The sequence below is a fragment of the Phascolarctos cinereus genome, unplaced genomic scaffold, assembly GCF_003287225.1.
Source record: "Phascolarctos cinereus isolate Bilbo 61053 unplaced genomic scaffold, phaCin_HiC Scaffold_726;HRSCAF=1367, whole genome shotgun sequence".
Lineage (NCBI taxonomy): Eukaryota > Metazoa > Chordata > Mammalia > Diprotodontia > Phascolarctidae > Phascolarctos > Phascolarctos cinereus.
The window spans coordinates 120,304,413-120,320,946 of NW_027556098.1; the positions used below are offsets into that span (position 1 = coordinate 120,304,413).

Below are 16,534 nucleotides of genomic sequence, written 5' to 3' on the forward strand. Positions count from 1 at the left end.
CCCTTCTATTCCGGCCAGCCAATCGGCGGGCGCCTGAGACATTTCCCGCCTTTACGTCATTGTTACCCCCCCCCCGTCCCCGTTCGCTTCCCGGTCAATTTTATGATTACTCCTTCTTCCGCGTTAAACTAGGACCGGTTCTTCCTTAGAAAGTTTTAGTGAATGTTAAATGAAACTAAGGAATCCTTCCAGTTCAGCTCCCACCTGCCATCTCCTGAGGAGATTCCTCAAGTTGCTTATTAAAATATTCACGAAGTAAATATTTATTAAATGTTGTTACTAAGTGGGCAGCTAGGTGGTGCAGTGGATAGAGCACCATGCCTGGGGTCTGGAAGAGCTGAGTTCATAAGCTACCTCAGGCACTAACAGTTGTGTGACCCTGGGCAAGTCACTTAACCCTGTTTGCTTTGGTTTCCTCATCCGTAAAATGAGCTGGAGAAAGAAATGGCAAACCACTCCGGTATTTTTGCTAAGAAAACCCCAAATGAGGTTACAGAGTCAGACATGACTGAACAACAGAAAGTTGCTAATTATTTATGACAGTGTGCTGGAGCCAGTTCTTACTGAGCATATTAAATTTTCACTTAGGAAATGGATAAAAGCTGCACATTATGACTCTATTTATTGTTTTGTTGATGGTCTCCCAGGGCGAAAAACCTGCTCAGTCAAAGGGCCGCACTTGAGGACCTAGAAGGCCACTTGTGGCCTGAGACCCGAAGGTTCCGCACCCCTACTTAAAGCTTTCTTGGTAGATTTATTTTTGCCTGTTGTTTCCCCACTTTAGATTGTAAACTCCTTCAGGGTGGGACTGTGTTTTCCCTCTTTTTTGTATCCCCAGTGCTTAACTGGTGCTTGGAACAAAGTGCTTAGTTCAAGTTTCTTAAATTGAATGAACTTTGTCTCCCCATTTAAATAGTAAGCTCCTTGAGGGCATTGACTGTCTTTTGCCTGCACTTAACACTATACCTAGAGAAGGAGTATAGGCCCTTGGAAATCCTCCTTCCCAAACTTCCCTGGAGTTTTCTCCTTTTCCCACAAAGGTCAAGTCTCTGGTGTTCACCTGAGGCTCATTATCCCAGTAATTCTCTCAATTGGCCTTTCATTGTGGCTACGCCCAATCTCCCAATTCAGTTACCTTTCGTTATCTTATCATGTCCTGGCCACTTCCCACCCATGATAGACCCCATTCTACCTCCCAGTCACCCCAGACTACTGGCCACTCCCATCAAGATCCTCCCTAGTCCACTTCTCCCAGTCACCTCAGACTACTTGGCCACTCCTAGATCCCTCACATAGACTTTCGGTATATAAGATGCATCTTGGCCACCATTAAGGTACTCAGATTCCTTAAGAGTCTGGCCAATATGGCAGATTTTTAGAATCATGCCCACCCTCTAGGGGTGTTTTAATAAGCTTTGTCTTTGGCTTGGGTTGAATTCATTGGCGCAGACCCTCCTGTCGCTATTTTGGGGTCCCAGCACCCCTAAGCCTCAACACCTAGCACATAGTAAGTGCTTAATAAATGTTTATCGAAGGAATGATGGAGAAAAGGAAAAAATGCATATTAAACTGAAAAGTATATAATGTCTGCATTTTGGGAGACAGCCAGCTTGTTCAATTGATCAACACATCCCTCTTTATATGCATACATGCTGTTAAGGTCTTTTAGGGACTAGGGACTTTAAAAAATTGTTCAATCTATTCACCAATCTTAGCATTTAATGAGTGCTTAACCATTTTTAAAGTCACCACTTTTTTTTTTGGAGGCAATTGAGGTTAAGTGACTTGCCCAGTGTTACACAGCTATTAACCATTTTTTTAAAAGTGAAGTCATCGGTCATTCAGACTCTGACAGTGGCAACATTTAAAGATTAGGACAATATGTAGAAGCACTGGTGATAACATTTAAGTGTCCAGTAAAAGTGGCCGTGGGTACTGGGGAAATTAGGTAGCATAGTACTTAGGCATAATAGGCTGCCCTGGGTTTGGAGTCCAGAAGAGCTGAGTTCAAATCCTGCCTGAAATACTTAACTGTGTGGCTTTGGGCAGGGCTCTTAACCTCTTTAGGTGTCAGTTTCCCCATCTGTAAAATGGAGGTAATAATAGCACCTACCTTAGAAGGTTGTTGTGAGTACCAAATGAGATAACATAAATAAAGCTTTTGGCAGATCTCAAAGCGCTGTATAAATGCTAGTTACTGTTATTAAATTGTAAGTAGAAAAGGCTTGGGTCTGAGAGAATTTCCAAAGGGTCACAAATTCCTTCTATAACACCTGCAAGTCAAGTCAATGGAGCATTTATTAAGGAAGTATTAGACAGGCCTTAAACCTTTTGGTGACTTAGGGGGATGTCTAGCCAAAGATTGTGTGAAGACTTTCCCCAGTGGAGCACTGAGAGCAGGGTCAGATATGGAAGATGCAAAGGTCATCTACCGCATCCTGGGCTGGTCATCTTTTTTTTTTTAACATTTGATTTTTTTTTCTGTATATAATGTAATGTTTAGGCATGCTGCTTGGGAGGCTATTTCTAAAGAACTGTTGGCCATCATTCAGAGTATGCTTTTGATTTTAAATACTGGTCAGGAAAAAACAAATGACGTAAAAATAGGTGAAGAACTTTCTATTACAGAAATGAAAAATTGATTTACATCTAAAAGTTCAAGAGTTAATGTAGAAGTGACTCCTTCACCAGAGAGACAACTCGACGACACGTAGTCCATTGCTTCTGCTGTTGGAGAAGGCAGGTGGATTTTTATGCTGACATAAATATTATAAATTACAATGAATTAGCATCCATAATCACTATGTGAGAGATGTTGTCTCAGAAGTGAAGCCTCCCCAAAGGGTCAATAGTTCTTGTTAAATAGTTATTGTATTGTTGCCCTTCTGTACCAAAAGTAATAAGAGTGCTAATTTCTATATGTGATAATGTGGAAATGCAACTGATGTTATCTGAAGTTCATTGCTTGTGTTACAAAAGTTATTACTGCTTCTAAATTGTATTGTATTTCTAAAACTCTTAGATTGTAAAATTTGAGGGAAATTGTTAAATACCTAATGAGATATATTTGGTTATTGAGATTTAGTGGGTGTGAGGGGGCTTCAAATTGTAAGAAATGAGAGGGGGAATTGTGAGAGATGATCTCAGAAGTGAAGCCTCCTCAAAAGGTCAATAGTTCTTGTTAATAGTTCTTGACTGTTGCTTTCAAAACCCTCCCCACCTCAGACCCAGTTTTTAAGCACATAGCAGAAAGAACAGCCCTACCTGCAACCTGAACTGCTTGCCCTTGCAAAACTTCCCACTTTTCTTGTCTCCGGGTAAACTTGTGTGACTGCCTTTGTTCCAATGGGATAAGGGGAAGGAGGTTAGGGAGGAGGAGCTCGAGTCAGGGTATAAATAAGGCTTCCTTTCTGTAACCAGTTCATACTCTCCTGGCCGTGGCACTAGGCAACTTGAGGGGTGGTACTCTTTCTCATGAGAAAGCAAGGAACTCCTTTCTGCTTTCAAGGTATCTAAGTCTCTGTCCCACACAACTATATGTATACAAACCAGGTCTAAAAATAGACACTGGCTTAGAATTTAAGAGTGAAAACTTCACAAGTTACAGGAAAACAATTAACATGCTCAGGTGCCCAATTTTGATTTGTACGTTTAAAATGCTATGCCCCCCCCAAAAAAAACCCAAACTAATTCTGCTAATTCTGTTAGCAATATGTGCACTGACTCCTGTGGCTTGCTTAATACAAGTAGAGTATTATAAATATGCAGATTGTTCTGAAATGTTCATTTGTAATGCTTGGTTAACAAGGTACAATTTGGCGAATGAATGGGTTAAGAGGCAGGTGAACTACCAAATGGGCTGGTCATCTTGACTTTTGTCTTGCTACTGGACTTTGATGGGCAACCTGCTGTTGCTCTACCCAAAGGAATGCAAATTTTGATCACTGAAACCTCGAAAGTTATCTTGGAGTTTACAGGATATATTTCTTTCTTAAGGACCAAACCTTAAATCCAAATCACTCAGGTTTTCATTGATTGGCCAACAATAGGTGCTAGGCTAAGCCCCACTTGGTCATGGTTTGGGCTCAGAGTAAATTTAAATATCACTTGATTCTGTTTTGGCCTGAAACCCTGAGGGTCTTCCCCTTCCAGATTGTTTTTTTTTTTTTGACTAGGTAAAAGAGTCCATTCTCTGCCTCATTTCTTACCTAGTCTTAATTACTGATTGGGTGTTGCCTCAGTCAAACTGAGACCTGTTAAGAATCTAGCTTTAAAAGGCCAGTGTCTCCCACTGCATCCTGGGCCATTTCCAGTTGTCTTGATCTGTATCTTGCCACTAGTCCCAGATGACTCCAGGGGAGAAAGTGAGGCTGGTGACCTTGCACAGCTCTTCCTCACTTAAATCCAATTCACTTGCATGTCATGGCATTACTTCCCTGATGTCCTGGCTCTCTTTGAGAACAAAAGAAAAACAACAAAAGTATATAACCTATGTGATATATTGTTGTAATCTCCTTACTAATATTTTATTTAAAATTTTTGCATCAATATTCATTAGGGAAATTCATGTATAATTTTTTTTATTTCTGCTGTCTCAGGGTTTGATATCAAGACCATATTTTGTCATAGAAAGAATTTGTTAGGCGTCCTTTGTCTATTTTTTTAAGTAGTTTATGTAGTATTGGAATTAATTTTTCTTTAAATGTTTGATAGAATTATTTTTTAATTTCATCTTGTCCTCTTATTTTTTTTCCCTTTAGGAATCTACTCATGGTTCAATTTCTTTCTCTAAGATTGGGTTATTTAAGTATTTTCTATTCTGTTAATCTGGGCAATTTATATTTCTTGGTAAAAATTCATGCATTTCATTTAGATTATCATATAGCTGGGCAAAATAGCTCCTGATAATTGTTTTTATTTCTTCTTCATTGGCTATGAATTCTTTTACATTTTTGATAATGATAATTTTGTTTGTTAAAAATCAAATTAGAAAATAATTTTTCTATTTTATTTTACTTTTCCAGAAAGCCAGCTTCTAGTTTTATTTATTAGTTCAATGGTTGTTTTGTTTTGTTTTGACTTCCCTCTTTGTTAATCTATCCAAGATGTCTATTCTGGTGTTTAATTGGGTTTTTTAGTTTGTTGGCTTTCTAGCTTTTTAAGTTGCACACCCAGCTCATTGATGTGTCCTTTTTTAATTGATGTAAATGCTTAGAGATATATATTTTCCATTAAATGCTACTTTGACTGCATCGCACATATTTTGGTACTTTGTCTCATTGCTGTCATTACCTTTTACGTAATTATTGTCTCAGTGATTTGTTCTTTCTGAACTTGTTCTGTGCTTAGTACTCCTCTATGCCCTGTGCTTGACTAGTTCACAATCACTCTTCTCTGCTCTGGATCTGTGACCTGGAACTGAGTAATGGTCAACAGAGCTGCCAGATGACCCTTACTCCTGCACCTAGCACTAATTCAGCGATTTCCTGGCATCTTTTTCTATCCTAGTGCTTCCTGTCCTGGTGCCTTCTTTCCATCTCTGAATAGTGAAATGCTCCTTGCTGCAGCATACGCTCCTGGCCAGCCCCTATCCCAAGCTGGGTTGTGAGACCTCTCTGCTTGTCTCCCTGAGCTGACCTGGGCTGGAAAAGTGACTCATTGCTACTTTTTCTTGACTTTTCTGATCAGAATTCAGTCTAGCATGTTTTTAGGTTGTTATAGATGAGGTGTACTGGGTGAGCTAGTCAAAAGTGCTTCCTCTAACTCTACCATCTTGACTCTGACTCTCGAACAAAGGTGTTTTCACACTTAGTTTGGTCACCATATACAAGCTGAAACATTTCTTTGGTTTCAGACAGATTAGTACTTGAACTTGATTGTCTTCTATTACAAGACACTATTATGTCTTTAGTAAAATAGAAGTTAAGGGTTTCATAGTAATCCATTAGTTTCTCTTTGATCAAGTACAAGCAAGACTTATTTCATTTCAGTGACTCCAAAAGGATTTAAGACTGAAATATTATTTCTTAATATTTTTGAAACAGTGAAGGGGAAAGGGCTCAATATATTTCCATGATATTATAAAGACTAGACAAAGATTTAGAAAAGACAATCACTGTATTTCTGTGGAAAATTCTCTTATTCTGTCTTTCAATTTAGGCATGAGCATACTAACCACCTATATTTAAAAACTTTCAGGGAGTTCTATTACCTATGGAAGATGGTCCTAACTCCTTTGCCTGACATTCAGCACCTTCCATTTAATCTACCTTTTCTTTGATATTCTCAGACTGCTCTGTACTCTGTACTTGAACACGCAATGTGTATTTTTATCTTTTAGCTGTTTCTGTCCTCCAGAAAAATCTTTCCCCTTCCCCTACTAATCCAGATCCTACCCCATCCTTCAAGGCTTTTCTGTTGAAATCTTCCCTGACTACTTTAGCTCATGTTGATCTATTTCTCTTTCCTCCCTCAAATTCCTCTAGCCCTGTGCTATGTCATTTTGGCATTTAACCACATGTATTTGCTACCTATGACATCTTTTTGTTGTTATGTTATTATGGTCATAGGGTTAAATTGGAGAGCAAGGTAGGACTGGACAAGAAATAGCTGAAGTCTAAGGATACAGAGTCTGATAATGTACTTGGTAGTTTATTGGACACTGGGAGGGCTATTCTCTTATTCTCTCTCCAGCCCTGGCTTGGTAATAGTATCAATATTCTAAAGACTGATAACTGGCTATTTGGGGACTAGGGTGGAATAAGCGAAAGAAAGGAGAAAAAGATGATAAAGAATTATAGTTACTGGGTAATAAAGGAAAGTTGGAATGGAAGGAGGTGGGGACTATGAAAAAAAGTGGGCACTGTAGTAAATGAAGGGTATGTGAGCAAGGATATTTGGAAGGGGGCCAGAGGGGCTGGATGGCATGGTGTTTGTGTTCATCACAGGGAACTAGGGCATAAGAGATGACCTGTAGACTAAACTAAGTCACATGGGATAGTAAAATTTCATGGAAGGGGCAGCTGGGTAGTACAGTGGATAGAGCACCAGCCCTGAAGTCAGGAGGTCCTAAGTTCAAATCCGGCCTCAGACACATAACACTTACTAGCTGTGTGACCCTGGGCAAATCACTTAACCCCAATTGCCCCCCCAAAAAAATTCATGGAAGCATTTTTGGAAGTCTTCATTTCTATGTTATCCTGTGACTCTAACTCTCTACAAAAGGTGATAGAAACAGGATTTAACTGAAATATAGATTTCAAGAGCCAACAGTTACTTGATTATTTAATTCTTTATGTATTCATATCTGTATCCTTAACTATACTATAAGCTTTGAAGGCAAAGACTATGTGTTCTGTATACTTCTTTGTATTTCCCATAGCACCTAGCATGATGCTATTGATATTGTAGACACTCAATAAATACTAAATGATGACTGAATGAAGAGCCCCTTTTGCAATGCAAACAAATCCAGAGATTTAGGGAATTGCACATATGAACATAAATAATTACAACTTTTCATCACAAACATGAATTAGTTTTAGATGGGGAATGCCACCATTTTCGAGATTTCTTTTTGTTCTTTTTTATGCTTTAGCAGTTTTCTTATTCTCTATTATCTGAACTGCATGCAGCAAACTATTCTGCAAAATCTGGTTCTTCACAATATTGGTTATCATGGGGGTGGCATCATGGATGTACATCTGCCTCAGATTAGCTGAATAGTATTCTGCTTTGCTGCTATGTGCAATAAAGAAAGTACAGAAGGCTTTGACATCTTCTTCCTGAAGTCCTAATGCCTCTAAAACTGTGTCCCATACAACTCTAATACGTTTGTTATTGTTTTTTCGCTTAAGAACAGTTGCTAAAGTGGGAAGCCTTCTTTCCAGGTCTGGAAGTTTCTCCAGTACCTGAGAGTGTAGGTAATGAAGTGTTTCAATGATGTAGCTGTAGAATATATTTAACTCCAAAGAAGTGAACCTGTAAAAAAGTTGGAAAAAGTCTTTGAGAAAGAGCACTATTTTCTGTAAATATGTGAGATTAATTTCCATTAAGATAGGTCAATTTAAAATGACAAACCTGACAAGTTAATCACATGTTTTGTTTTGTTTGTTTTTTTCTGGAAAACGTACTTAAGAATCACCTATATTGTAATGAATTGTTACTTAGCCCTCATTGCATCTAGGAAAATATGATTCTTTCATGTTCCATCATTGCAAAAGCATTGGGAAATTCAGAATTAATGACCGTTAAAATTTTTTTTAAAATCCACCTCCTAAGCCACAAAGATATGCTTTTTTCCTCTTTTGCTTGATCTTACTTGATCTCCAGAACTGCTGTCCACATCTCATCTTGGACTGCCTGGCTTTCCAGAGTCTTTCTGTGAAATTCAAACTTTTGAGTCAGATTTTCCATGGCAGAGTCCAATTCTTCAAACTGTGTTTCCAAAGTCTGAAGTTTTTTCTCTACCCTAAAAAATGAAAAAAGCAAGTTTTTGTCAAGTGTGGTAGTGCACACCTATCTTCCCAACTACCAGGGAGGCTGAAGCTGGGTGATCTCTTGAGCTCCTAAATTCCTAGCTGCAGTAGGTTATGCCTACCTGGTTAGACATAAATATAGTAAGGAATGGGGGAAGTAGTCCAAGTTGCCTCCTTAAGGAGGAAGAAACCAGCCCTAGTAAGAAATGGAGCAGGTCAAATAAAGGCCCTGTGACAATCAGTACTGGGGTCAGTCATGAACTTCCAGCCTGGGCTAGGTAGGGAAACCCAGTAAAAAGAAAGAAAGGAAAGAAGGAAAGAAAAAAAAATTAAGCTTTACTTTAGATCAGTGGGCAAAGTTGCTTGCACTCCTACATTGAAATAGAACTTAATTGCTTCAACAATGACTTATTTTAAATTTCATCAGCAATTATTAGAAATCTTCAAAAACAGCTCTTCGGGGTAGTGGAATAAGCAGAAGCAGAACAACCCAGCTCTCTCACAATATTCCAGCAAGAATGAAAAAAGAACCAGACCAGACCAGACTAATGATCATGAAATCCGAATTGAAACTACAATAAGTACATTTTTGCCAGTCCATGTCTACACAAGGAGATAGTCAAAAGCTTTTTGACAATGGGGAAAGGGCCTAGCCAGAAGAAGCCTGGCATAAGAGTTTAGCTCACAGGAACACCAACTTGGAAACTAGGGACAAAATAGGAGAGCCTGCAGCTTTGTACAAGGGCAAAGAGACAACAGTCCAGATAAGGGTCTAGCCAAGGACAAGCTGTGTCACTCTGATCCCAAACTAAGGCCCAGGACCTTGCAGGCTTGGCCTGTTATTGGGTATGTCTTGGATCAAACCGTCTTGGCACACACTGTACTGCAAAGACCACCTTGGCATAGCATCCTGGCCAGAGCTGCTCCTGAGGTCTTTAAAGAATATGGTGCCCATTACCCAGACTCTAGCCAGCTTAGGAGCCCATTATTCCTCCCAGGAATGCACAGAGCCTGGCTCTGACAAACAGTCCCAATTGTCAAAGAAAAAAGTGTTAATAATATGCATTTTAGGCACAAGTCTGCCAGACACAATTTTTTTTTAATTCTCAATCTGAGCATTTCTAGCTTAGAGAGAGATGTGCCCAACCTGGCAAAGTTCTCCCATACTCAGACATCTCTCCTAAGATAATTTGAAATAATAATTATTGGAATCTTAAATCAGGAAAAGTTTATAACATGTTAAAATAGAGTTTGGAATTAAATATGCTTTCACACAATTCAGGGAATAAAGCTGGAAAGCAAGTAAAGAGAAGAAAACAATGATGATGATTATATTTTAAGCAGAAACCAGTTGTGCCCAAGACACAAATCCAGAAGACAATAATTCCATGTCATTGATAAGCAAAGCTTCAAAGAAAATCACAGATTTGTCACGGGTTCTATTAGAATTCCTTGAAAAAAATGAAGTAAGAGTTTAAAAATAATCATGTAAATGAAATGAGAGTTCTATAGGAAAGAATTGGAAGGAGAATAAACAAATTAGTTTATTAAGGTGCAAAACTTTACTCAAGTAAACAGATTCCTTGAAAATTCATTTGGATGAAATAGAGATCAATGCTCCATAAATATTACAACAAAACTGAAAGCCTGAAAAAATAGAAGAAAATGTCAGGTACCTCCTATCAAAAACAAATGACCTGGAGAATAAGTCAAGGAAAGATAATTTAAAAATCATCAGATTCCCTGAATGCCGTGACTATGAAAAGCACAGATAGTAAATTTTTTTTTAAATCAGGAATTAAAATGCCGACTTATTAAAACCAGAGGGTAAAGTGAAAATAGACAGAAGCCACTGGGCATCTCCTGAAAGAAACCTCAAAATGAAAATGTCAAGGAATGTCGCAGCCCAAATTCAGAGCTTCCAGGTCAAAGAAAAAAATATTCAAGTAGTCAGAATGAAAGAGTTCAATACCAAGGGCCCACAGACAGGGTCACAGAAGACCTGCTAGCTACATCTTTAAAATAAAAGAGAGCTTGGAATACAGAATTTCAAAAGGCAAAAAATAAAGACTTACAACCAAGAATAACTTACCCAGAAATCTTCAAATACAAATAGGTCTTCCCTATCTTGAAAAAACCTTCACTTAATGCTGATGGTTCATCTATTTATACCCCTATTTTCTCTAATTCCTTTTAATGCCAAATTTCTCTGTCCAATAAGAATTCTACTTCTTTTCTTATCTTTACCAATTATTGCGCTATCTTTAATAATCTGTATTTTTAAAAGTCACTATTGAAAGTCTCTTTCCTATTAGCTTCCATGATATTATGCTCTCCTGGCTGTCTTATCTTTTTGTCTCCCTCATCTCTCTCTCATTTACTGAGTCCTCTTCCTTCCTTCTAAATGTGCATGTTCTCCTAAGTTAGTGTCCAGTCCTTTCTATTTCTTTCTTTATACTACTTCTTTCTCTGAAATTGTGTCCATTTCCGTAGCATCAAATACCTCCTCTATGATGATCACTTCAAAATTTCCCAGAGTTGCAACTTCTTGAGCTCATGTGATTCAGAATCAAAGGATTTGAGAGTTAGAAGGAACCACAGAGGCAATTTATACAAAAGGGATTCCTAATATTACACACCTTCAGTGGTTGTCCATCCTCTGCTTAATGACTTCAAAGGAAGAGAGATCCACTACCTTTCATCACAAGCCATTCCACTTTTGGATAGTTCTAATTATTAGGAAGGATATTCTTATATCTAGCCTAAATTTTGGGGCCATTTTGGGGCCACCACAGAACAAGACCAATTGCTTTGTCACAAGACAGACTTTCAACTACCTGAAGACAGCTAAGATGTCTCCCCTGAGTATTTTTTTTTCTCTCCTAGTTAAACATGCCCAGTCTTTTCAGCTGATTTTCATGTCATGAATTCAAGATTCTTTACTACGCTGGTTGCCTTCCTTTGTATGTTCTTCAGTGTATTGAGGTTGTTCTTAATTTGTGGTGCCCAGAACTGAACATAAGACTGCAAAGTCTGACAAGGGGGGATTATCCCCTCCCTATCACTGGAAGCTTTGCCCCTCCCAATGCAGACCAACATTATGTTAGCTGCTGTATCACACAGCTGACTCACTGAGCTTGCAGTTCACCAAAATCTCCAAATTCTTTTAAGAACAACTGTTATCCAGCCATATTTCCCCTGTCACATTTATGGAGTTGATTTTTTTGTACCCAAATGCAAGACTTTACATTTATCGTTACTGAATTTCCTCTTACTAAATTCTGCTCAGTGGTCTAGAAGATCATCAGAATTATCCTTTTGGATCCTGTCATCCAGTCTATCAGTTAGCCCTCCCAGCTTTGTGTCATCTGCCAATTTGATAAGCATGCCAGCTGTGATTTAAAGAGCAGCTCCCTGGGTAACTCCCTAGACCTCTTATCACATTGACATTGAACCATTAGTAACTACTCTTTTAAGTCTGGTCATCTAACCAGTTCTGAATTCATCTCATTGTATTCTCATCTAATCCATTTTTTGCCAACTTTTGTACCAGAATAGCATGAGATACTTTATGGAAAGCTTTGCTAAGATTTAAGTATAACATATTTATAGCATTTCCCTCATCTACTAATTTAGTAATGCTGTGATGCCCAGAATTGAAGACAAGACTCCAGGTGAGGTCTCACAAGGGCAGAATACAGTGTCCAAAAAAAAATTATATTAATCTGATATAATTTGTTTCTGATGAAGCCATGACTGGCACTTTGTATTTAATGCTTCCCTTTCTAAATATTTGTCTACTCTTGCTTTAATGATTTTTCCCTGAATTTTCCTAGGAATTGAAGTCAGACTTTCTCTCTATTGTCGATTCTCACTGTCCTTCCCACCCCAAGCAGTGGTTCTATCCCTTTACTGAGTTTCTTCTTTTCCCCAATTCTGCTTAAAAAAACAAACAAAAAAACAAGCAAACAAAACCCCACCACCATTTTTGTTGTCCTTAGCTTTCTTTGCCTGTCTTAATTCATTCTAAGCTAAGCATGCCTATGTTATTCATACAGGCACATGCCATGCTTTGTCATCATTTTGTTACCTGCTCCCAATTTCCACCTTTTGTGCATGTATGTCTTTCTAAAATCTAAGTTGGTTTGTAAGTTCCTTGTGCAAATGAACACAATGCTCCATTAAACTTCAGAGGCAGGGATAGTTTCTTTCCTGTCTTTGTATCCTCAGAGTTTAGCACAGTTCCTGGAACATAGGAAGTTCTTAATAAATGTTTGTTGACTGACTGACTGACTCCAATCAAATGAATTTCTCTCCTCTTCACTGGCTAGCTGTTTTTGTATTTCTTCATGGCTCCTGCTACTCCCTTAGCCAAACTTTCCCTGTTGGGCTCATTTCCCCTCCTCTAAATCTAGACAAAACTTATCCATTTGTCAAGTTCCAACTCAAATCCTCCTTTCACTATTGAGCCTCCCCAAACACTCCATTTGGAAGTGATCTCTTTTCCTCTAAACTGCTGGAACAGGTATTGTCTATATCACTCATTGGTACTTTTCTTTTGCCAGTTTGTGTATTAGTCATTTTCCTCCCACAAGTTTATGTCTTATTCCCATAATGAGGTCATAAATCCCTTCTATCACCCTAAGCACCCATCACAGTGTCTCGCACACAGTACTCGTTCGATAAATTTGATGGAATGAAATCTGTAATGTATAATTTCCTTTCTAAAATCTTTTCTGATACTTCCAGCTAGAGGTGATCCTTCTTTATCTGTACTCTTGTGAAATTCTAATTTTTATTCAATTTATCAATGTGTATTTCTAGTCACCTCTAGTAGATTTTAAGTCTGTCAAGGGTATTTATTGACCGTGTCTTATTTATATTTGCATCCTCACCTCTTCTCACCTGTTTCCTACCTTTGGCAGGATGCGCAAACAACAACTACTCATTAATCAATGAATGAAAGACATGGGTGCTGTCATGGGTCCAGAGCTGGTTGGTATCTTAGAATTTGTATAGTCCAGCCCACTCCCTTTTCACATGAGAAAACTGAGGCCTAAGGCAGTAAAGCGACTTTCCCAGGCTCACCCAGATAATGTGGCAGAGCTGAGATTCCGACCAGATTCTTAGGCTCCAAATACAGCACTCTTCTGAACACACCATGCGCTTTCCTGACATAAATTTAAACCTTAATAGTACCATAGTCAAAACATTAAGGACAAACAAGAAACTGCTAGAATTAAAGGAAAACTGCTTAGCATTTGTATAGGACTTTAAGGTTTACAAAGCACTTTACAAACATGAACTCATTTTGTCCTCACAACATCCTTGGGAGGTGCTATCATCTCCATTTTAAGAGGAGGAAACTGAGGCAGAGTATATAAGTGACTTGCCTAGGGTCACACAGTAACTGTCTGAGACTGAATTGGAACTCAAGTCTTCCTGATTACAAATCCAGGATTCTATACATTGTGCTACCTAACTGTCTCTGCCTTAAAGACTCTGGTGTTCTTATTATTATCTGTGAAATAATGTAGATTTTTGTTCCATCAACCTTTCTTTGTCAGCAGAGAGATCAGCTGTACCAGAGTTTCAGTTTTGTTGTTCAGTTGTTTTCCAGTCATGTCTGACTCTTCGTTAAACCCATTCGGAGTTTTCTTGGCAAAGATACTAGAGTAGTTTGCCATTTCCTTCTCCAGCTCGTTTTACAGTTGAGGAAACTGAGGCAAACAGGGTTAAGTGACTTACCCAAGATCACACAGCTAGTGTCTGAGGCTAGATTTGAACTCAGGAAGATGAGTCTTCCTAACTCTACGCCCAGAGCTCCATCCACTGCACCACCTAGTTGCACCAGAGTTACAGCTGTCATTAAATCTTAAGAAGCAGTTGCAAGGGGCAGCTAGGTGGCGTAGTGGATAGAGCTCCAGTCTTAGAGACAGGAGGACCTGATTTCAAATCTGGCCTTAGACACTTGACACTTACTAGCTGTGTGACCCTGGGCAAGTCACTTAACCCCGATCATCTCACAAAAAAGCCAAAAAAAAAAAAAGCAGTTGCAGTAAGTGAAGTGAGCAGATCCAGGAGAACATTGTACACAGTAACAGCAATGTTATATGACAATCAATTGTGAAAAAAAAACATTTATCTACCTTGATCAAGACAATGACCCAAGACAATTCCAAAGGACTCATGATGAAAAGTACTATTGGGGCAGCTAGGTGGCACAGTGGATAGAGCACCAGCCCTGGAGTCAGGAGGACCAGAGTTCAAATCTGACCTCAGATACTTGACACTTACTAGCTGTGTAACCCTGGGCAAGTCATTTAACCCCATTGCCTCACCAAAAAAAAAAAGAAAAGAGAAAGAAAAATACTATCCACTTTCAGAGAAAGAACTCATGAACTCTGAGTGCAGATTGAAGCATACTTTTTTACTCTCTTTATTTTTATTATTTTGTTCGTGTTTTCTTTTGCAACGTGGAAATGTTTTGTATGACTTCATTTGTGTAATTGATATCAAATTGTTTCCTTTCTCAGGATGGGGATGAGGTGAGAGGGAAAGAGAGTTTGGAACTTGGAATTAAAAAAAAAGATTGTTAAAAAAATTTTCACATGTACTTGGGAAATATATTTGATGAAATAAGTAAAAAGAACTTTTTTTAAAAGCCAAAGATGGGGGCAGCTAGGTGGTGCAGTGGATAGAGCTCAGCCTTGGAGTCAGGAGGACCTGAGTTCAAATCCAACCTCATACACATGATATTACTAGCTGTGTGACCCTGAGCAAGTCACTTAACCCCGATTGCCTCATAAAAAAAAAAGTTAAAAAACCTAAAGATGTAGCTATTAGGATGAGCTCTGTAGACCTTAGCCAAGTTGGAAAGCTTAGCAGTAGCCACTGAGGCAGGCTAGAGAGCCCCTGCTAGATGGCTGCTTATAAGGATCTACTCCCCGTCAAGCCAATAGTATGAGTTGAGAAGAGTTTCTCAGAAAATAGGAGAGAATAGGATGGGAATCAGGATAGAAAGAATTTCCAGTGGAGCTAGAGATGTCTTCTCTAAACTATGGCTTCTTGGAAAAATTATTAAGATATTAGGAATTAATTTATTTTTTTATTATGGCAGTCATCAAGAAAAACAAATAAATTGAAATACAAAAAGATGTGTATACGAAATGCTAAGTTAAATAAATTGTGTGCATTACATTTGACAAGAGAGTAACAAAAGAAGGGGCGGGGAAAACAGGTGCAGCACAGAATGAGTTATTCATGATTATGTCTTGCCCTTCATAAAGAACTGGAATACACACACACACACACACACACACACACACACTCTTTGATGATAGCGTAAGTAGATTTTTTTTTCTCTTATGACCCTAGAAGATTTACACCTTCTAGTCTGCATGCCACCTTAACAAGAACAGGAATCTAATTAGCAGACCCAAAGCTCCCAGCACAGTTTCACTGACTGTACCTTTCTACCTTCACTCTCTACCTTCCCAGAAAAGCTGAGCCATGCTTCTTCCTCCCCACAACACACCCACCCCAACCCTACCCCACTAGTTCTTAGTGACCTTTTCATTGCTTGTTTCAGGGGTTGCAGGGATGTGGTCTCACTGGTCATCTTCATGGGAAAAAAAGATGATAGATATTAAGACACTAATATAGATTTGAATCCAGTCTTCCTCGCCAGGAATAGTGAGCAACAGCATTAATATAAGATATAAATTCACCCTGAGGTCACTCAGCACTGAAAGCTTTTAATAGCCAGGACACCTAAATATAGTTTCAAAGAACAGCATACGCAAACACAGATGCCTAGGAACACACCACAATATTTGCCTTGATTAGTGTAATCAGCTTTAATACGCTCATATATCATTCACAGTTGTGTATAGTTGTGGCAGTGTATGTGTCTGCAAATATGTATATGCACACATAATTATGTAGTGCACCACATTAAAAGGAGAGGAGAACCTGGGACAAATATGAATTACTCTGAAATTCTAACACCTTCATGAGCTGTATATTTACAAAGCATTAATTTTTAAGAGTAATCC

General features: G+C 38.6%; 1 protein-coding gene across 1 annotated transcript; it reads right to left on the reverse strand.

The window, feature by feature from the left end:
- Positions 1 to 2,483: 2,483 nt before the first annotated feature.
- SMCO1 (single-pass membrane protein with coiled-coil domains 1) lies at positions 2,484 to 16,169 on the reverse strand. The gene is made up of 3 exons (XM_020986148.2): positions 16,049 to 16,169; positions 8,321 to 8,470; positions 2,484 to 7,980 (listed from the first exon to the last, which is right to left on the reverse strand). Exons 1-3 carry the CDS (start codon positions 16,102 to 16,104, stop codon positions 7,587 to 7,589), a joined length of 600 nt encoding a protein of 199 aa, XP_020841807.1. The 5' UTR covers positions 16,105 to 16,169; the 3' UTR covers positions 2,484 to 7,586.
- Positions 16,170 to 16,534: the final 365 nt, after the last annotated feature.